Source organism: Centrocercus urophasianus, unplaced genomic scaffold (genome assembly GCF_019232065.1).
Source record: "Centrocercus urophasianus isolate 14NV4802_14NV808 unplaced genomic scaffold, USGS_Curo_1.0 seq_16, whole genome shotgun sequence".
NCBI lineage: Eukaryota > Metazoa > Chordata > Aves > Galliformes > Phasianidae > Centrocercus > Centrocercus urophasianus.
Genome location: NW_024884711.1, coordinates 11,540,640 through 11,563,144, shown reverse-complemented (window position 1 = coordinate 11,563,144; position 22,505 = coordinate 11,540,640). Strand labels below are relative to the sequence as shown.

General features: G+C 42.3%; 1 protein-coding gene across 2 annotated transcripts; it reads left to right on the top strand.

The window, feature by feature from the left end:
* Positions 1–330: 330 nt before the first annotated feature.
* Positions 331–22,505, top strand: NR1D2 (nuclear receptor subfamily 1 group D member 2). Of its 2 annotated transcripts, XR_006168476.1 has the most exons (8): positions 331–2,506; positions 4,335–4,423; positions 5,367–5,511; positions 7,107–7,723; positions 11,097–11,282; positions 15,082–15,292; positions 18,915–19,223; positions 19,461–19,552. XR_006168476.1 is itself a non-coding variant. In XM_042816912.1 (7 exons), exons 1-7 carry the CDS (start codon positions 2,185–2,187, stop codon positions 19,655–19,657), a joined length of 1,767 nt encoding a protein of 588 aa, XP_042672846.1. In that variant the 5' UTR covers positions 336–2,184; the 3' UTR covers positions 19,658–22,505. The 2 variants fall into 2 exon arrangements, 1 of the variants encoding a protein (XP_042672846.1); XM_042816912.1 differs by lacking the exon at positions 18,915–19,223 and having other exon boundaries at positions 336–2,506; positions 19,461–22,505.

Sequence of the window (22,505 nt, the reverse complement as noted above, 5' to 3'; positions counted from 1 at the left end):
CGGCCGCGCCGCGCGGGGCTGCCGTCCCGTGGCCGTGCCCGGCTCTAACGGGGCCGCGCGTGGCTGGGCGCGAGCCGGGCTGGGGCCGCGGATCCGCGTCCGGAGCGAAGCGCGGGCGCCGCGGGGCCGCCGCCGCTCGTGGCGGGCGTTGGAATTCCGTGCGCGTCCCGTAGCGCCACATTCGGGGTCCTGCCTGCCGCGTGTGGGATCCCGGCTGGGGCCTCTGCTGAGCGCCGGCACGGTGCGGCGGGACCCGCTTTGCCTTCAGGCCGAGCGCGCCCCGACGAGCCGTGGGTTAGCGGGTCCTCTCTTGGAGGCTGGCCGCGTGTGCGCTTGCGGGGGTGGCCGGCCCTGAGGCTGCGAGGTGCAGCTCCTGGAATAGCACGGATGTCGGGGTTCCAGCTGTCCTTGGAGGAAGTGGGAAACCCCGGTCGTGCAGGAGGGCTCCCTGGAGCACCTCCGGCTTCTGAAAAAGAGGAGATAAGGAGAAACCCCCCCGTCATCGGTGTTCTCCTTTTGTGCCCTCCTGTGACATCCCTCAGGGGAAGTGTGTCTCTTTCTGTGACCCAGGGTTTGGTGGCACTGGGCTCATTGCAGAGAGGCTTTGCTTCCTGCAGGAGATAAGGCTGGCGCCTGGGTCTGCCTGTCTGCCCCCGTGTGCCCCTGGCACCTCCTGCCCCGCGGCACCGTGAGCGTGAGCCTGGCTGCCAGCTGCCCTGCTTGGGGTGCTTCCAGCACACCTGCCTGTGGATGGCTGCGGTGCTGAGGATTTTGAGGAACAGCAGGGAGGTGTCTGGTGGCTGTCTGGGTTGACCCCTGCTCACCAAGTGGCACATGGGGTGTGAGGCCTTTAGTAGGGAAAGTGAATGTTAGAGAGGGAGTGGGCTGGTAGCACTGGCATTGGAATGCTAAGAGGGCTGTTGTAACACTTCATTGTTTTTATCAACTATAACTCAACATTTCTCGCCAAGAGCAGCAGCTCTTCCTGGGATCCCAGGATTGTATGACAGTGCAGCAGCTTTGGGCTGTGGGGGGGGAGGCTGGTGGAAGGGGTGATGCACAGACCCCTGCACCACCTCTCTCTCGGTCAGGGGCTTCGCTGCCACAGATGTCTCTTTCTTTCAAATAAAGTCAGTGCATGGCCATTGTTGCAGTCCTTCATTCTTCCTGGTGTGTGGCACTCCTTGCTCCAGTGCAAAGAGTTTTCTCTGCAGAGACACCTAGAGCAATGCTTATATGGAACCAAGGGGATAGAATCATGGAATTGTTTGAGTTGGAAGGGACCTTTAGAAGTCATCTACTCCAGCTGCCTTGCAGTGTACTGGGATGTCTACAGCTAGATTGGTTGCTCAGAGCCCGGTCCAGCCTGACCTTGCTGGCTGTCATTTGTTTAAACAATTGCATGGCTTTTGCTGCTGAGCTTCTGCATGTGAAATATCAAATGCTTTTGTACAGACTTTTGAAATAGTGAGTCTTAGTGGCAAACTCAGGTGAAGTGAAAACAATTTATCTTATTAACAAGCAAGAAAAGGAGCAAAACTGCTTCCATGTCTGCCTGAGGACAAAAAGCTGTTTCATCCTCAAGTGTCAGTCTGCAAGCGTCTCTGTCCTCCCGTGCCCTCCACAGAGCAAGCAGCTGGAGTTTCTTTGCTGCTAGAGGTGCTGCAAGAGCTTGCAGTAGGACACATGACATTAAATAGGCTAACCAGGCTGCAGTGCTGTTTCTTTCCTTTGCCTGCTTTTTCCCTTCTGCATCATGAGCACCTCCCAGCCCTTCCTTTCTGTGCCTCCGGCTTCCAGCCTGCGTGCTCTGCCCTATTTCTGTCCCTAACCTAGCCTGTTTGCTTTCTGATCCGCAGCTGTAAGATCGTGCCTTTTCCCCAGCCTCCACGTGCGCTCCAGACAAGGTCTGCTCATAGGGCACCCTGGGAACCCCCCTCCCTGGGCCTCGTGCCCTGTCCCCATTGCCTGTTCTGCCCGCACGCAGCTCGCTGCTCCGCCCGTCTCTTTATCTAATCTCAAACCGAGGGTGGCTGCTGCAGCAGGGAGGCGGATGGGTCAGATGTGGAGGTCAGTCGCTGCGCACGGATGGGGAGGAAGGAGCACGAGGGAGCTCTGGAAAGGAGTGCGTCCAGGAACACGTGACAGCTGGGTCTGGCGGTGCTGGGTCATGGCGTGGCTCACATGGCCGTGGTGCATGTCTGCTTGTTATGTCACTACATGCTGCCTTTTTTTCTTGCCTTAGGGGGTGTGATAGCTTACATCAGCTCTTCGAGCTCAGCATCTAGCCCAGCCTCATGTCACAGCGAGAGCTCAGACAGTGGTTTCCAGTCATCCTCTTCGCCTGTACCACCTTCTCCGAACAGCTCCTCCTCGGAAAGCAGCTGCAGTGGTCGGAGCAGCGAGGGCTCTGATGGGGCACCAAAGAGTGACCGGCTAGAGGAGACTGTTAAACCGAGCCAGTCGGGTGTTGCTGGCTTGACAAAAGGCCATAACGGAGTCACAAGTACGTTTGGTGCCTGTTTGTGAAACTACTGTTTTTCCCCCGTTACATCCCTACCTAAACTGTGGAACTATACATTCTACGCATTACAAGCAGGTCCTCTCTGTGGCTTCCTCTGACAGCATGTAGCTAAGCATTGTCTATTTTATTTTATTTTTTTTTAAATTTTTGTATGTCATATGTATGGTATGGTTCTACCATACAAGTGCTAGTAGGTGAGAGGGTCTCCCTGCTGCTGGATCAAACAGCCCATAAATACAGTCCTGCTCTATTGGCAATTTTCGCTAATGAGAATTGATCTTAATAAAAATCAAACCTGCACTTAAGAAGATGTGATGAAGTAATCTTGTGTAAAACATTACAGTCTTCTAAATAACAGAGTGATAGTAATGATTAGAGGCTGCCTGAAAGAGTATTTATGGAGCTGTCTTGTAAATCTGGCTTCCTTTTTAATTTGTTTTTATTTTTATACTCCCACCTTTGTCCACTAACTTTCCACCCCTTCTCCCCACCCCCGCCTCAAAGAGATTTATTTCTTTGAGGAACAAAATGAATGAATTACCAATATTTGCTCATAAGCTTGAACTAAAGGATAGCCTTGCAAAATGTGTTTAGCAGTTTAGCTACCACTGTTTGCTTTATATTTTCTCTGTTGATCAGAGAAGACCACAACATGGAAATACATCTGATAGGTTTTGGAAGGACAGGACTCAGTATTTAATCGGTATTCCCACAGGCGCTCAGTTGGAGTTCAGACTGGACTTTTGAAAGCTGGATTTTTAACAGGCTGAGTTGTTTTATTGCTTTGAATTGATAGGAAACTGTAATTAGTATACAACAGTTCTACCTTAAAAATGTGTCAATTTTTTTTTCCTTTCTTCTCAGTGTTACTACAATAAGTTCTTAGTTAGAACCTTTACTTGCTCTTAAGTGTACTAGCAACTAGGATGTTGGTATCAGCAGAGTTCCTGAAGGTGAAGCCTGCTGTATTAGTTATATAAAATATGGAAAACCTGTAGTTTGGTTCTTTTTCAAGACCTTATGGGGGAAAAAAAAAAAAATTCTCTTCACAAGTGAAACCCAAGTGTCAAAAAAATTTGCTTTTTTGACAGAACACAGTTCTGTTGGAGAAATTTCAACTGTGTCTGTTACTCAGCATTAAAGTAACTTTGTGGTTATTGAAGTCATTGGTGAAACTCCCATTTGCTTTGGTAAAGACAGTGTGTGGCCATTGCTGAGGATCTGCAAAAATTCTTTATTGATAAACTGAACTAAAATGAGGCAGAAACTTGGAAAGCCAACCCATAAATATATTTACAGAGCTATGAAGGTATTTTCAAATCAGAGTGTGTGAGAGAATATGTCTGCTCTCAGTTGAGGAAACTGCAGCCATTATATGTGCTTTCTTGTCCTGATGGAAAGACAAATTGAGCCAAAGCTTCGATGGCCTAGTTACCTAAATGATCCTTTTAAAATGCTAAGTGTAAGCAGACTCTTTTTCTACAAATGAGTACAGTGCTACAGTGATTCAAAGTCCAGTGAATACATGCATTCTTCCTGTTCTGTTGAGTGCTTCATGGCTGTTTGCTTTTTTTTCCTTCCCCTGTTCCGGTGCACTGGTACCTTCTGAACTGTTCAAGGTTTTCATACTTTCTTGCTTTCTGTTGGTTGTTTTCTGTGTTTTTTTGTTTTTGTTTTGTTTTTGTATCTTCAACTGACCTGGACACATTTTGCTGCTAGTACAGGTTTTAAAAAGCTGGAACTGTGTTCCAGTTCCAAAGCAGTTGTCACTGACTTTCTGTATCCTTGAATTTTTCTGTTCTGATTCTAGAATTCAATGGAATGGTTCTTCTTTGCAAGGTCTGTGGAGATGTTGCTTCAGGATTTCATTATGGTGTTCATGCCTGTGAGGGCTGCAAGGTGAGGTGTATTTTTCTCATCTTCCTGCAGGTACAATGCCCTCAAGGGAAAAGCAGTGATAATGCTGAAAAACATAAATATTGCTATGCTTCTCTGTTAAATCTGAGAAGTTTCAGGCAGTGGATGCCTTGTAGGAAAGGGCGAGCCTCTCAGCAATTCACAGCATTTTCCAAGCTCTGCAGTACTTTGTGTTCTCACCCTTTATTCAGTCTTGCCTGACCTGGAGTGTGTGGCAAAGAAGTACTGGAGATAGGTGGGAAGGACCGTGTCATGCGAGACATGACTGTTAACTGCATTAGGAGATAGCGGGTATGTGAGCTGTAACCTGGGATGACACAGAACAAAACAGCTTTGGAAAGTCAGTTTTTTTTACCATGGGAGTAAAAACCAAAACTGGGTGCTTGTATGCTCATGCATCAATAAAGGTGTATTTTCTGATACTCTAAAGCTGCAGATGTTGTGTTCCATGATGGACTTTATCAGTTTTGGGGTAGAAGCTGTAGAAGAACTGCCTTTGAAAGCTGTATGTTGCAGTAAGATAGTCCCCATAGTCTGGAAACAGAACTGAAATAAAAAAACAACTGATTTTTGGCTTTCATCTTTGTGTTTGATGTCATAGGAGTTTGAGGGCATATCTCATAAACTGGCAGTGCAATGATGAAAGTAAGGTATTTAGCTTTTAGATGCTGACTATGCAGGGAGCAACTTAGCATCTCCTGGAGGTAAGTAAAGTAACTAGTCTACTTTACATGCAGATCACATACTGAAGGGAAGTAAGTCATTGGGAATAACAGAGTTCTTTTAAATTCACTTAGGGCTGCTGGCCTGAAGCAGCTGATGAGGTGAGGTGAAGTTCTCTGTGCTTACAGAGGGGTGTATCTTGGCAGGAGGATTTGACATACTCTGTAATAAGAAATTGTGATGGTTTGTTGCTTGTTTACAGGGTTTTTTCAGAAGAAGCATTCAGCAAAACATCCAGTATAAGAAGTGCTTGAAGAATAACAACTGCTCTATAATGAGAATGAATAGAAACAGATGCCAGCAGTGTCGTTTCAAAAAGTGTCTGTCTGTTGGAATGTCAAGAGATGGTATGTTCCTGAACTGTGCATCAATCCTCTGCGAGTGAATATGCTGCCCACCACAAAACTCATTGCTAAGAGCCTTAATGACAAAAATGCAGCTGATCATACTATCAGGGACAGATTCCCTATCAAAGTGCTCTTAGATCAGCTTGCCACCTTGCCCTGTAAGTTTCCTGACCTGGTAATGTAATACCAGCCAAAGAACCATCCTCCCTTCCCTGGGGGTTGGCAGAGCGAGGTGTGCTGCAGTGGTCTGTTAGGGATGCAGATACAACAGGAGTCTTGATCTTGTTTTACTGAGGTAATGTTTTACCCTGTGTCCTTCCTGAATCCTGGCAAGATTCTTTGCTGGCATTATTTTTTCAACAGGGAATTCTGCCTGGGCAGGATGTTTTTTTTAACTAAATGGGACGGCTTTTTAGTGGGAGTTGGATCAGACCCATTGGAGTTCAGGTAGGTGGGGTAGCCCTAGGGTAACCGTTGTGGAGTTGAAGGAGTTAGTTTTGGGTGCATAGATCAAGCATATATCTATGTTCTTTTTATTTTTCTTGAGGGGGTGGGGAGGAAGGGATAACACTGAGCTGTGTCTGGTCACCTTGCTGACTGTCTACTCCTCCTGACCTATTTTTTGGTAAGTGTAGTTTATCAGTCAGCTACAACTTAGACTTCTGTTTTATATCACTGCCTTCTGTGTCATTTTTTGGTTTAGTCTGGATTTTTATTTCACAAAAACTAGGAATCTCAGACTGTTAATAAGAGTGTTTAAAACTTATTTTAAGTAATTGTTCTGAGTTCTTGTTGTGCATAGGAGTTACTTCATCCCCTAGGTGCCTGTTTGCACACAAGGTTGCTCCTGCTTTAATGAAAGGAGTTTAGTTACATTAACAATGGACTACTGCATGAATATAATTGTATCAGTCAAAACTGGTTATAAGCCCTTGTAAGGCTGTGGTTGGATAGGATGGTAAAGGCAGTTGTAGCTTCCCCAGGACAGGGTCAAAGGTGCTGCAGCCACAGTGATGCCCATCCCCTTGCCAGCAGAAAATGTCCTTGTCAAGGCAAAGTTATCAGGAAAGTTTGCACAGGTAAGCTTAATTCAGCATTGATTCTTTTCACTGTTTTTGCAAGATGGATAACTAGACTATAAGGAGTTGTCTTGTAGAACCTATATTCAAATACTGTATGAACTATGCTTTAATTGAGCTGATTGTCAGCACACAAAATTGTACTCATTTAATTGATCCAGTCTTAAAGCCTGCCATTTAATTAACTGACACAACTCTGTGTGTAGTCTTTAGGTTTGTAGCAAAGGGAGAAAAGGCTTGACAGATTGTGCGTCATAACTGCTTTCTTGTTGAATGTAAACAGCAGCATATAATTCGTATCTCATGCATATGCTATGCCCAGGAGCTCTTTGACTTCAGTGGTAATACTCCTTTTGTAGTATTAGTGAGATCAGTAAAAGCCCTCAGAGCAAGGTTATTGGTTGGCACGTGTGTTTTGTGTATGTGCGTGCTTTATTTTCCATTTTGGTTTGATGACTGTGCCTGTTCTGACACTTTCAGGATTGACTTTAACTTTTTGTTTCTCCTCCTTGGTAGCTGTTCGATTTGGCCGCATTCCTAAACGTGAAAAGCAGAGAATGCTGATTGAAATGCAGAGTGCCATGAAAACCATGATGAACAGTCAGTTCAGCAGTCACTTACCCAATGAAGCGTTAGCTGAGCATCAAGATCAAGCACCTCAAGAAGACCTTTCCTCTAAACCCAAACAAGAGCGGGAAACCCTCAAAAGTCCTTCTCCTCCTCCTGGCTCTGACATGGCTAAGGAAGAGGTGATTGGTATGGTCACTAGGGCCCACAAAGATACTTTCATGTACAACCAAGAACAGTCTCAAAACCCAGCAGAGATGATGCAGTCCCAGAGTGGGGAGAGGGTGTCAAAAAACACTGAACAATACATGTTGAGCGGTGAGCACTGTGTTAGTGGGCTCAGTGGCCCTCAGTACCCTGAAAGTGAGCAGCACCTGGCCGGACAGTACAAAGGGAGAAGCACAATGCATTATCCAAGTGGGCATGCCATATGTTTCACAAATGGCCACTGCATGAACTTCACCAATGGTTACGCTCAGCGACTGTGCGATAGAATCCCAGAAGATGTCTTTTCTCCAAACAGAAACACCACTTATTCTTGCGGCACTGGAGGAAGAATGCATCTGGTATATTGACATCCTATTTCATGTGGTGAAAGGCTTAGTGGTGTTTGTTTGTTTGCTTGTTTTTTCAAACCTCAAACTAATATTCAGAATAGATTGAGTCACTGACTTTTAGACTGTGGAGCTGCATGCAGTTAATTGGCATCACTGCTGGAACTTGACATAATAGTATAAGTTTAATAGCATGTGTGATGAAGGAGAGTAATGGCTCCAGTTGTGTGCAGGATTTGAAATCATACAAGTGATGGAGTTTCTCGGCTCACTTTCTAGCCAGCTGAAAATAGGAGTGTATCAAAGGGTACTGGTTGAAGAAAATTTTTTTTCTCGCTGCCTTGATTTAAAAAATGAAAATGGTTGTTATGATTTTATAAGTTCCCTTCTGTGAAACCTTTTGAAGACTTCATTTTATAATAATCTGCACAGTCAGATATGCTGTATTTTCTGTAAAGATATTGCAAACAAATTTCTGGAGTGAAACACTAGGGCTAGGATTTGAAGTTAGTTAAGCTGAACACCTTGCTGATGTGATCTAAAATCTCTTGAATAGGCTGTTTGTTATTTATTCATTATAGGAATGGGCTTATTCTGTTACAGGCCATGTAACATAGGGGTTCAGTGGGCACCCACAGGCTAAGCATCCTTTAGAATATCTTCAAATCTGGACAGAGGCAGAAGGAAGATACACTGCTAAGCCACTTGAAAGTTCGGGATCTTCATAGTGAGGCTCTGAATATCTGGGTATCCTTCTGGGTAGCTAGGCAGCTTTGCTAGACCATTTTCTATCTCAGTTCTTAAGAAAAATCATTCCGATTTTCTTGCGTTTTTTCCCATTTCCTTAGCAAAGGCCCCTCCTCTTTACCTTGCACATGCTGTTTCTCTGCCATTCAGGCAACTGGTTCTTTAAGTCTTTAGAATAGATTGTCTTTGTCATTAGAACTGCCTGGGAAGAGGAAACATCCTTATGCTCATCCTGCATTGCTAGTGAGAAGTGCAAACCCCTAGCCTTTCTGAAGTGGTTGAACTCCCAGTCTTTTTCCTTCCTGGTTTGTAAAGATTGTTCACGGGTGCTTGCAGGTCTCTGGAAAAACCTCCATGTTATAAAGGTTGGTTGTTTTCAGGCAAGATTTTAGTGTTTCTTTGACTACTGCGTATATGGACCATGCCATCTCTAGCAGGCTCTGACCTCTAATTGCAGACTCCAGGCACTGCAGCATGGCAAATAATAATAATTTCCAACCTTTCTTCCTTGCAGGGAAAGTATCTGGAGTCGTGACAGCATTCTTGGCACTCCTGAGAAGCAGAGGTTAAACCTGTCAGCGTGGGCAGGCAGGGAGTGGCTGTGCCTGCATCGACCAAACCAGTCAGTTTGAGCTGTGTATAGCAGCTGCAGGGAGGTTTTAGCATAGTCTGCAATGAGGAAACAAAACCAAGTCAAACAGAGAACTACATGCTCCCACTGCTTCCCTGACATTAACGAGAGTTTTGTCAGAGAATTCAATGAGAGCAGGGATCTGACCAAAATGAGTAGCTGCAAGGGAATGTAATTAGATTCTGAAACAGTACAGAGACACGTTTAGGGGCATGGTGTTTGTTTTGGTTTGTTTGTTCGTTGACATTTCCAATGTGCACATATGTGTGCACACAAACAGAAAAGCTCTGATATAGTTGTTTTTGAAAAAGCTTCTTTCAGAAGAGCTAAATGACTGCACATAAGCAGCAAAACCTCTCTAAAGGAATGACACTCAGGTAGATTTTTCTCAAGAGAACTTGGATACAGTACATGGAAGGAAGAAGCATTAGCTTCCCTTCAGGACCATTTGCACGAAGGTTGAACAACTGTAGTGTGAGAAACAGAGGTGTTTTTTGTTTGTGACCCTCTGTAGTGTGCTGAACCAGAGATTCCTATCTTAGAGAGCACTACATTTGTAGCAATAACTGCATGAAGTTCAGCAGTGGTTAGTGTCACTTTGCTTCTGACTGTGTGCTTGGATCTTTTGTCAGAAGTATTTCCAGATGGAAAAACAGTTTATTTTGATTCAGAATGATTTTCAGTTTATGAAAAGTCCTCTTCCAGCCCAGAGGTAAAAGGTTTTGAGGATTGTCCTCAGAAATACAACATTCTGAATCACAAGTGAACCAAGAAATCTGCAGTTTGCTTGATTGCCCTTGGGGAGAGTGAAAGGTGGGAGCTTTCTGTATATTGAATGCCCAGTTAGTAACTGATACTTGGTAGGAGGAAGTACAGAAATATTATCTTCATCTTGGTTATCCCTCTCTGATATCATATATACCCAATGCACTGTTGGATATGTTCTTGTAATGGATCTTAGGATGTCAGAACCAAAGAATTGCTGGACTGATTCACGATGCTTTGTGAGCAGTAAAACTCTGAGGAATTACTATTTCATTGTTTTATCTTTGCTTTGATGATATGATGTAGGGTTACATGTACCACTTAGTATGCTTTTTGAAGAATACTTAAAGGAATTCTTGTCCTCAGGGACAGGTGAAGTAAGGATTAAAAGCTTTAAATGTTGCTGCAAGATGCAGGTTTTGTGAGGCAGAAATGAAAATCAGAGCATCTCTTCATAGGGAGAATTTTCTGGAAGTCATTTGACAGATGCGTTTATCTCATTAGATGAGTTCTGACTTTCCTACAAAAAGTTAATACGTGTTTATTTAAAAGAGTACTTTGTCATCTTGTGATTGAGCAAAACTTGAATACAAGTTCCTTGGTCTTTCTTCAGTGGTACAAGTAAAAGCAAACATGTAGGGTAGGAAGGTTGTTCTGGTAATGAAGGTGTAAGCCTGTGACTCAGAAAACCACAGCTCAGTTCCTTGCTCTGGTGTTGACATCTTGGTTACCTTGACTGAATCACTTGAAGTGCCTGCAAAACAAGACAGATCTATGAGAATGAACATAGTAGTGACTATGACAGTACAGGTGATTTTTGAAATCATGATGAATTGCAAGATTATATTGATAATACAAGTAAGAGAAATCCAGATATCAGCTATGATTGAGATCAGGAAGAATAACACAACTTCGATTCTCTCAAGTCTTTCACTGTAAACTGTGTTTAGAAATGCTCTGCTAAGAACTTCCGAAGTTTGTGTCTTTAGGGAGGATTGGGAAGTTGTTTTTAATGCTTTTTTTTTTTTTTTTCGTTTAAAGGAAAGGGGAAAATGTTGCATAGGGATTTGACTAAAGAATGCTGTTGTGTGGTTTGTTTTTTTTTTTTTTTTTTTTTTTTTTTTCATCTCTGTGAATCATTGAGAAGCTTTCTTGGAGAGTAAATCTGCTTCTTTAAACAGTTTTTCAATATTTGGAATGATATCTTTATGAGTTGATCTCTCTGTGTTTTGTAAACATTAGGTCTGCCCAATGAGTAAGACTCCCCATGTGGACCCAAACATGTCTGGCCACGAAGTCTGGGAAGAGTTTTCCCTGAGTTTTACTCCTGCAGTGAAAGAAGTGGTGGAGTTTGCCAAGCGCATCCCGGGGTTCCGAGATCTCTCACAACATGACCAGGTTAACCTTCTGAAGGCTGGGACCTTTGAGGTGAGACCACTGTGTATTGCAGACTTGACGGGCTGTCATTTTGACCTCCTTAAGAAAAAAATAAATAGAACTGTGTTGTACCAGGTAACACTTTTTTGTTTTTTTTTTTTTTTTTTTTTAAATGGATGCTTACTCTGAGTTTTCCTTAAGCTGATGGTGTCCAGTACTGTCTGGTCAGATAATGGTGAGCTGTCCTTGTTCCAGGTAGCTCAGAAGTACTCAGTCCTTCTATCATTCCCACTTCCCTGGATGTTAAGTAGTTAATGAGGAGCTTCTTTGTTTTGTGTAACAGCAGTTACTTTGATAGCTACCTTTGCTTACCCTGGAGAGAAGCAGACTGCATGTAGATAGTTTAGAAAGCCATCTATTGACCTAACAATTCTATAGAGGAATATCTTTATCAGTCTGCATGTCCTTCGTTCTTCCACTGTGTTCCATGCCAATGCCAGGGCATCCATCTTGGTCACAAGTCTTTGGCAACTGGGGATCACTGAAGTTTCCATCATTCTCCAAGGCACTGACAACTGTCTGCAGCTGATAACTGCCACAGTTCTGTAGTTTGACTTACTGTAGGCCTCAAACCTACCAAGTCCTCATGTTTAATTTCACCCACTAGCAGTCATTACATACATGTGAATTAGTGATGTTAAACAGGAAATGATGCCAGAGGTCTTGGTGCTGTTTTAAAATTAGTGACCTTCGTGAAGGGAACTGTTTCTCAGGGTTCTAGTTGCTGTTCTAGACTCTATTGTCTATGTGACAGAGTTCACATTTTATAAGTACGTAAAAGTGAACTTTAGTCACAGGGGGTCAGAAAGGATAAGTCTCAAGTATTTGATGTTACTTTTTTGAATGTGCTTTTTTGAATGAGACAGTTTGGTGATGCTTTTGCTCTCATTTACTTGATGTATTCTTTCGAAGAGGGATACTGGATTTTGAGTTTTACCTGAACCACAGACATTTTTCTCTTGATGGGTTGGGGCTCTTACATAGCCTAGTTCTAAAACTGATGATTGTTGGGTTGGAAGGTACAAGATATACTGGAAAATTCGGTGCTTGAAGTGTGTCAGTTTCTGTGTTTTTTCCATTTAGCTGTGATGGTTTTTTTTTTTTTTTTTTTCTCCGTTGTGCTCATCATTAACTTTTTAATATTAATCTAAAACTCTTCTGTAGCTAGGAGCAGTATTTTTACTACTTCAGCCTCAGCTGTGCTGTTAATATAACACAAATGTTGGTTCCTTCCTCTGCCAAGTGGGATACTGTCCAGTGCCTTCAAAGGAGGGTGGAAAATCAGGCTTGAACTGTTCATATAACTTAAAGCCAGACTCTAATATTTTGCAAGTAAAATGTTTTGTCTTGGCACTTCTTCATCTCAGGCTTTTCTAAACCATTATTCATATGCCTTTTTGCCAGTTTTAAGAACTGCTCATCAAAAGGTTTTTATATCCAGGGGAGTTAATTCAGTCATTTATAAGAAACATTAATAATTATTTCTGTTAGCGAACTGGTACCTGGAGCTAAAAGCCTATGTGGTACTTTAGCGAGAGAGAAAAATCAAAAACATTGCAGAGCAATGAAAAAAAAAACAGGATTAATGAGGCCATTTCAGCAGAGGCAAAAGCATCTTCAAAGCGTGGTGTCTCTGAGGTCATTTCTGTCTTCTAGGTAACTAAACTAGGATACCCTTGTATCTGCATGTTAATAGAAAAGCCTGAGTAAAACGACTGCCACCAAGCCTATTTTGGCTTCCCCGGACACTAGTGTGTGGCTGTCTTGGCAGTGTACTTAACAGCAGCTCATACTCGAGGAATGCTTCATCATTTGAAGATGAGAAGGTGCATGGAAACAATGTGGGTGCAGAAGCAACATAGCTATATACATATATATATATATTCACACACATGTAACTAAAATTCTGTCTTAGAACTGGGAGTAGTGTGGAGCTTAGTGAATCATAGTGACATTTGCCTTGCTTTGTGTGGGAGTTCAGTGAGCCTAAAATGAGGACCTCAGCTGAACTTGAACTGGTGCTTCCCTGCTCCAATTGTAATTAATGCTAGAGGTAAAGAGCCCCCTGGCTCCATTGGGCTAGTAGCTCAGTTGATCTACAGACTTGCTAACGTGGCAGTTTGGCTGCAGGTGGTAGGGAAGGGAGCAAGCACTTGATTGTGTGGAGTTTTTGTGTGCTTATATTGCTATGATTAGGTGATAGGATTGATCAGGCATGTACTCAGTATGTACGAATTGGAGCCTGGCTGGAGATGGAACAGGAAGAATTAATCATGTGCTATACTGTAGTCTAAACTGTTCCTCCTCGAGTTAAAATTGCATCATTGAAATTTCTTTGTGAGGGTTTTGCCTTACAATAAATCTACACAGCTTTATGGGCTTCAGTTTTGAAGACTAGTGTTAGTACCAGTTGCATTATTTGAAGTTGGTGATTCATGTTTCTAAAGCCCTGTTCTTCAAGAGCAGTAGCATTTTGAACTGGAAAGCTGAATATACGTGGGTTTCTGCTAATCCATGAGGTTCAGCTTTGTCTGTCTCCTTTTCTGGTATTTTGAGGACTTCTGTAGAGCCTAGGTTTCTGCTCCCTGTAGTAAATGTCATCAAAAGACATACAGCTTAGCTGACTAAGGTGAATAATATATGGTGCTTACATGTCCATCAAGATTGCTGCATGTCATTTGGCTGTTTAAATTAAGCAGCAGGTCATGTAATGTGCATGAATGATGTGTGAATTCTCAAATTTCTTCTTTTTTTCTGAACCTTCCTGTTTTTTAAGCTTGTCAGAGGCACTTGTGTTTGCTGAAAACCCAGTTCTCATTTGTAGTAAACGCCATTTAAATTAGTGCAGTTATATAGTGTGAGAAAAGATGGCATGCCGAAAGGGTACAGCAAATATGAAGTTTCAACAAGTATGAGTTGGTTCAGTTTCTTTAAATAAAAAGGCTGTTGTGTACAACTTAAACCTTGAAAATGTAAATGAGGTTGTCGAACACGTGCAAATGAAACTTTGCAAGCCATTCCACAGGGAAACATTTCACAATACGGCTGAGAAAACCACAAGAGAAATTTCAGCCCAGAGGGGTAAGTTCAGCATATGTCAACTGCTCCAGCCCAGGTGCTTTTACCAAGGAGTATTTTGAGCTGCAGCTACAGACCAGGTGCTGTTTCAAGCCCTGCTTTCTTAGCCTTTGAAGGCTGTACATGCGGCTCCTTTCTACCAGAGCTCATTAACATTCCTGTGGAAACAGTGATGCAGCATGGTACTTTCCTAAAGAATGCTTAGTGGGCCAGATCACCAGGTGGTGTAAATCGGCATTGTTCAATGGAGCTGCTTCAGTTTACACCAAGCAAGAATCTGGTTCAGTACCTTTGCTCATTAAGTGTGGCCAAGAAAACAGTTCTTCTAATGCTCTGTATGCTTTTCGCTGTTTACTTGCTTAAGCAAATTGTCCTAGTGGCATATTTATGAATGGCATTGTCTTCGTGGCTGAAGCTGTCTAATGCTTAAACTTTGATTTCCCTCCCTTTCATGTTCTGTTCCCCTTTCCCAAAGACAGCCCCTTCCCTGTCTTTGCTCTCTAAATTTTTTTTTGCTTGTTTCTATAATACAACTGGAGCAGAGCTTGCACTGTTTTCTGCAGCTTGATGGCTTGCTGAGAGTTTCTCTACAGAATGCTTGTACAGAGATCAATAAGAATGAGAGTTAGAATTATGTTAAATTGCTTAATTTTTCCTTCTTTCTCTAGAGATCCACTTATATTTCTTTGCTTTTTATTTTTTCTTCCACCAGGTTTTAATGGTACGGTTTGCATCTTTGTTTGATGCAAGGGAACGTACTGTCACCTTCCTTAGTGGAAAAAAATACAGTGTGGATGACTTGCATTCAATGGGAGCCGGTGATCTGCTCAATTCCATGTTTGAATTTAGTGAGAAACTAAATGCCCTGCAACTTAGTGATGAGGAGATGAGTTTATTTACAGCGGTTGTCCTGGTATCTGCTGGTAAGGAGAGAAAATTAATTTATATCTTTGCTAAATTTTGAATATGATTCTTTGCTAAAAGATTTTGCAAATGGTATATCTGTAAATGGCATATCTTATTTCGAGTATAAGTCCAACTTAGTAGGTTTCACACTACTAGACTAGCAGCCAATAACTTCTCTACGCACGTTACGTCTAATGCTGTCTTCTGGAAAAATGTGGCAAAAGGCTTATGCTTTCCTGCTTCTTTCTGTAGAACTCAAAAATACATTTCATAGCTGCACAGTGACTATTTAGAAGCTATTTGTCTGACTCATCCAAGTTTCACGGGACACCATCAATGAAATTAGTCCTGACTTGGACAGTGTAAGTCTTGGGATAAAGCAGTATTTTTACTTCCAAGTATGGTCATTGAAGTCTACTGCATATCTTACTTAAGTCTAAATCCAACAGTTTGATCTCTGCCTATGTCAGCATAAAGCCCTATTAATGTGCATCGTGACTTCTTAGAGCTAAAGGTCTGCCAATCCACTAACACCTCCACCAGCCTCATGTCATCTTTCCGTCCCTGGATAGATGGAACACCTTGGTCCAGATTCAAAGGATTAAGCACCTACTTCTGCGCTATTATCTAAAGCCTCGCATTAGGCACATTAGCTCTGCATATGATGCCTGGAGTACAAGACACAGAATCCGTGCTTGCTGGATAAGGAGCTCTCTAGGGGTAGCTGGCAGGAATGCTGGCAGTGCCTATTTCTTACACAAAAAGCCAATGCCTGGGACCTGTTCACCTCCTGAGCAAGCGGTCTTCAACATGAGTGCTTTAGACCTGCCTCTCTGTTGTCAGGGAGGGACACTGGAGGCTCAAGCATGGAGCGTAGGCACACGAGATCTCTGTATACTGACATTTGATAGCAAAGGATGGAATGCAGCCGTGGTCTCTTCAGTTTGTATGCAGTGGTGGTGAGCAGTAGGTGATAGGGAATCTGTAAGCTTTAAAGCCAGAAGGAAGGGCAGTGTGAAGGAAGTGTGGCACTGTAGTCTGTTAGTAAAAATGTTCAGGTAGCAGAGAGAAACTGGGATTTCAGTTGCTTTTCCAGACTCTGCTTTACTTTTTTTCGATTTTTCCAAAAATAAATTGACAGGAACTGAAGATGGGCTTCAAAACAAGGAGAACTAGGCCTCCTCCCTCCTTGTGCAATGTCATAACTAGGCCACAGCTGTTCTTCCTGTTGTTCAGCTGCAGGGCTCTAGAATATCATAAACTCTGGACTGTCTGTTTTGAATATGATTGGGTCTGTTTGCTCTGTTAGACTGTACTAAAAAGCACTCTTCTCTGCCTTTCTCTGGCCTTTTAAACCCTGCTTCGTGCTCTTGCTGACTCCCAGTAGAGCTTAGCTTAGAGACAGCTGGAACAGTTCTAGGCAGGTTCCAGCACAGTGATAGAGCTGTGGAACAAAACATAAAGATGAGGTGTTTCAGCTCCTCATAGCTGCTGTCTCTTTGGATATTTGTGCTATCTTAGCTTCTTCTGGACCTGATCTGGAGTCTGATCAGCACCTCTGGACTTCTTCACAGTATTTATGGAGTTTTTATAAAGTACAACTTTAATGATCTTTAATATTTGGACCCAAACCTGGCATGTTTCAAGCTTAATGGTAACCTTGACTGTCACTGTCAGTTCATAAAATGCAAGGAATGCAATGCTTTTCTGACATGATAATGTAGCTTGCAATAAAACAAAAATAGTTGTAGTCATGACTTGGAAAAATAAGTGAGCGGGCTTCGTAGTTGAGCAGATACCTGAAAAATGCCTCCTGACAGAGCGCATAGAAAAGGAAGGACCTTGTGGCATTCCTGGGGAAGATATCTGCCAGCTGTAAACAGTATATGGTATATCAGCAGAAGGGGCTGAAAGACTGGGCACCTTCTGATTAAGAGAACATTTGAAAACAGATCCTCTGCACCCTATCCCTTAAGCAGAAGCATGGAGTCATTTGACACAATGTGGAGGAGGAGCTCAATTACAGAAAGAAAGACAGATGAAGAACAATATTAGAGAGATTATGGAGATGCAATCAAACGTGAAAAGAGCTGTGGCTGGAAGAAGAACAGAAAGTAGAAGAGTAAGGCTATTGAGATTTCTTCATCTAAGAATGAAAGAAGATGAGAAAGAGGATAGTAGTCAAGATGCACATCATTTCCAGAAGCAGACAGGAGGGCTATTGTTGAATGTTGTTTAAGAGATTCCATCTAAAATATTGTACTGCATGACTTAAAGTATCTTTGAAAAAGACTTTTGCTTATAAAAATATCAGTGGGGGGAAAAAAAAGAAATACTCATAAGCCTATAAACAATGCTAGCAGGGAGAACGCTTGTCAGAAGTATCTCTACGTGGCACTGGATGAACGAATACTTTGCCTCTGGCTTCAGTTAGCTTGAATTGTTGAAGATGGAGGGAAAATAGCATGATGGATCACTGGCACTGAAGAAAGAGGAAGCAAAGCTGAAAGAATGTGGTTTGTGTGGCTCTAGTGACCAGATAATCTCTCAACTGAGGGTGATGAAAAGGAAATACACACCCTCTATTATTCTTTTATTTGGATAGTACTGAGGAAGAACTTCAGCTGACCACAGCCAAAGTAGACTGAAGAGGGGGAAGAAAGACTTGAGTTAATTGAGCGGAGGGGACAACAGCCAGTGACCTAAGGCAGCTGGGAGAGGCCGGAGTGCCTTTTTCTCCCTGCTGAGATGAGGAAGCAGTCGTTGCACAGAATTCTTGGGAAAAGTCACCTGGTGATCTTTGTTCAGATGTTGTCATCCCTGCTCAGGATGGAGCAAAGCCTGAGGTATTGCAGAGGTGGTCAAGTGGAGTAGTTTGCTTAACAAAGGCAGAGAGGCTTCTTTTGGCTGGGTATTCTCATGCATCCTCTCTTGAAGAGCAGCCATCAAACCTAATGGACAGTTCTTCGGTAAGAATAGAATGGTTGTTTATAATCATGTTTTGATATTAATCGGGGTTCATAATTCTTTGAACAAAAGATTCTGAAACCATCTTTCTGTAAGGGGGGGAAAAAAAAAAGACAAGTTAACTGCTTTAAGATGGATCCTTATGTGGGTTGTATAGCACTTCTTCCCATAAGGTTAGGGAACAGCACTGAATAGTCAAGGAGGACTTTTGTAGACTCTTCACCTGAGAAGTCCAGTCAGATCGACACTGACATTATAAGGATGGCATTCCCACTCTGACTGTGTGATCTGACTCGGTGGTACTATTCCAGAAAGCTGTTGTAGTACTGCATCCCAGTTCTGTGTCCCAGTGTTTAACTACGTGTATGCATCAAAGCACATTTCTGGTTATGTCTGTCACTTGTGTATGTATGTGCCCTGCTAAATTTACATGGAGTTTAAGAACAGCTAGCTGCAGCTTAGGAAAAAAACAGCTACTGTGCATGACTAGTAGGTGAGGTATTTAGCTTAACATGTGTCATTTTAAGCTACTACTTAGACTCCACCTAAGGAAAAGTAGCATATACTAAAATATTGCTTTCTTGAAAGAGATGCTTTAGGTGCAAGGTGAGTGCAGTATGTTAAAAACACAATATTTTTTCCTGATATTGAAATTCCTCCTCTTTTAATTAGGATTTTTGGGTGCGTTATGTTTCACTGTAATTGCTTGTGGAACGCTGTCAGAGATGGTGCTCGGTCACATCAAGGCGCATACCTTCATCGCCCCTTGGAGTCCCATTGTGCAAAAAACAAGTGTGACTTGTCCTGAGTGGGATTTCCATATCCAAACAAGAATCTCAAGTTTAGAGTTCTGTGTCCAGCCTTGAGAAGCACTTGAAATGCCTACTTCCAAGTGCCTCATGTCCCTTCTTTGTGCTGAAGGTTGTGATTCAGCCAAACATTTAAGTATGTGCTTCAGTTTGTCCTTTTCTGGAAACATGGGTAAGTGAACAGAAAAGGTGACTGAATATGCCAGTTCAGCATGAGCTTAATACTTTGTTAAGCTGATACTAAATGTTTAAAAAGACTGCTGGTATTTGAGTTTGAAACTTCTGGCATAAATAATTTTTCTGTTCCTAATGGATTAATTCTTAAAATGGCTTTATATTGCGAAGTACAACTGTTCAGTTTTATTGTCTCCTTTTTTCTTCTTTCTTTTGTCCACCCTCTCTTCTTTAGATCGCTCTGGAATAGAAAATGTCAATTCTGTGGAGGCACTTCAGGAGACGCTAATCCGTGCATTAAGGACCTTAATCATGAAAAATCACCCAAATGAAGCCTCTATTTTCACAAAACTTCTTTTGAAGTTACCTGACTTGCGTTCCTTAAACAACATGCACTCTGAAGAACTCTTGGCCTTCAAAGTTCACCCATAGGCCTTTAGGTTTCATTTGTACTTGGACTTGCCTCGTGTTAAACTGTTTCGTGCTAAAATATGTATTTATACAGTTGTACCACTTGTTGGAGAGAGAGTTCACAGACTGTGAGCAATTGATAGCTGTTCCATAACCATGCAATAATGCTTCAGCAGGTGCTTTCAGCTAACATTGGTGCAGCATTCAGAGTCCTCCAAAACATCCAGCCCCAGCTGTGCTGCACTTTTGTAGAAGAGGTTGCAATGAGCCTGAGTAAATATGGACTGTTCTTTCACTTAGAAAAAGAACCACCACTGCCCTCTCATGTAAACTGAATGCAGAATAGCTACGTGTACATATGGAATGTGGAATGGAGGAACAATCCTGTGTTAATAGGAAAATCAAAGAGCTGATTTAATTGGTTTTGCCCTTATCTAATATATGTACGTCTGTGTCTCTTGATAATTCACTCATGATTTCACTGTTGTTATTCCATTAAACCTGATGGAATGATTTCAGCCCGCACCAACTCTTCACTGAGCGTGTTCATGCCATGTGTATATAATATAAATAGCTAAGTAATGGGTGTTTATGGCTATAAAGTACAGAGTTGTGTGTATATATGTGTATGTATATAAATAGTTCTATACATAAAGTATACATATAATTTCTTCACAATATTTTAAACTGTGAAGGAATTTAAACTTACAAAAGAAGGTGATCTATGGAAAGAACCAAATAGATGCACTTTGCATTTTGCTGAACTAATAATCTGAACATTTCTACTTTTTAGAAAACATCAAATTTGCATTAATAAGCTGTGTTTGTTAATTTGAAAAAATACATATATAGAGTGGCACCAAAGGGGCAGAGTCAGATTCAATTTCTGGAATGGCTTCTAGAGAACCTTCAGTGGAGATGGCTTTCATGGCATTACTGAGGTTAGTTGTCCATGGCCACTGAGGTTTGAACACTGTTAATGTTTAAAGAAGCACCAGGTGCTCTTCAAAAAACTTCAGCACAGCCAGCAAGAAACTATCAGATGAATAATAGCATTTGAGGAAAAAAAAAAAATGTTCTAATGCTTATCCATAATTGCATTTGGGGTGTGTGTGTGTTCTGTGACCATTTATTTCTTACCATGTTTCATTTTGCTGCTTCATCCCTAAATAAGAATTGAATATAGGAATGGGAGATTCCCTGTGTCTCTTCACAGTCCAGGCTTTGTGGTTCCCATGCCTGTGCTTCTGGAGCTCTCCACTCCTGTGTGTACGTATGTGTGTAGGTGCAAGGAAGGTGCACTGGATGGTCTGGATATTTTTCTTTAAAACAACAACAACAAAAACCACACAAAAACAAAACCAAAAAAAAAAAACCACAAACCCACAAACAAGACTTTTTGTTCATGCCAGTAGCAAATTGCAGAGCAGATCCTTGAGATTCTGCTGGGTTTTTTTCCATTGAGGAAAGCAGTTGTCCATGAGTTTTTGCCATTTGTAGCAGGACTTGATGCCAGAAAAGAAATTAAAAAAATCCAAGCACTTGTGTTAAGTAGTTGTTTGTTTTGTTAACATGGGAAGAAGATGCTCTGTTACGCTAGTGTTTAATTAGCTTACCTGAGAGATAAACCCTCTTGGGGCTAAACTAAACCATACTAAATGTCTGGTGATGTTTAGATGTGTGCAGTAGCTCAGGCCATAAGCCAGGAAGCCCTCTGACTGCAGGAGTCCTGCTGGCCATGCAGGAGCAGCTCTCGAGCATCGGTGAGCGACGGGAACCCTTGGTCCTGCAGCAGGGCTGGAGGAGCTGCAGACCTCCTCCATCGCCCCGGAAGCATCAGGAGCAGCTCAGCCCTCCACTCTGTTGGTCGTCCGTGGGATTTTCGCTCAGAAGTCGGTAAGCTTTCTTCCCAGAGGGTGGGAAGCAGATGGGGACATGTGCTGAGTGGGAAGGACTGAGTGCAGCCAGCTTCAGCCTTGGCTAAATCAGAGGAGCACGCCCTCTCCTCTCCTCAGCTGCTGCAGGGAGTGTTGCCCTGCTTCGTGCTGCCTGAACCTCTGGATAACAGTTTCCTAATACCTGTAGATTGCTATCCAAATACACTATCGGGGCATATTGTCCTGATTTCTGTTAACAGTCTGCATCCTACCAGTATTACTTGTATGAGAGCTTCACCGAGTTACACATTGAAACATTCGGACTTTAGGAAGGACACAGTCACGTCTTGTATCATCTAGGAGCTGAAATGACTTTGTAGGCCCATGTGAAATGCAGAAAGTAAAGCTAACCCTTGGTTGTTTGGGGATGGAAGGAGGATTCTCACAGAGGTTGCCACCCTACAACTGTGTTCTGTTTAGTTTTGTTTTCTTAAAACTGTATTATTAAGCCTTTAGGAATGTATAACCAGGACTGAGTAATTACTGCTTATTAAATTTTTAGTTAGAATGGCCACGTATGCCTATAGGTAGATAATTGAACTTGTACAACTTCATTTGAAATAAATCTTCCTGTACATAATGGAAAAACTCATAACAGAGAGAAGCCCCAAACAGATTGACTGAATGCAAAAGCTCATTGAAGTACTGTCCAAAAGTGACCTGCGTACTGCAAACCCTAGCTGGACTCTTAGAAGCAAATCGGCACTCCTTGTATTAGCCGTGTATCGTGAGCTCTTCTTTTCCTGTGTCACTGGTTATACACTTGTTAAACGCTGAGATAATAGACTTCATGGCAGGCATTTGAGTACTGTAGATTGGGTCATTGCTGAAAGATTAATGTACTGTATGACTTAAATTTTTATTCTTGATTTTATTCTTGATTTTGTTCTCGTTTTAAAAGATTAAATATGGGCATTATGTCAGCAAGCTAA

Coding starts and splice junctions, on each gene's coding strand:
- NR1D2 (XM_042816912.1), top strand. CDS start 2,185: ATGGCCGTGGTGCATGTCTGCTTGTTATGTCACTACATGCTGCCTTTT. Junction 7,724..11,096: donor CTGGAGGAAGAATGCATCTG/GTATATTGACAT, acceptor TGTAAACATTAG/GTCTGCCCAATGAGTAAGAC. Junction 11,283..15,081: donor TGAAGGCTGGGACCTTTGAG/GTGAGACCACTG, acceptor TTCTTCCACCAG/GTTTTAATGGTACGGTTTGC.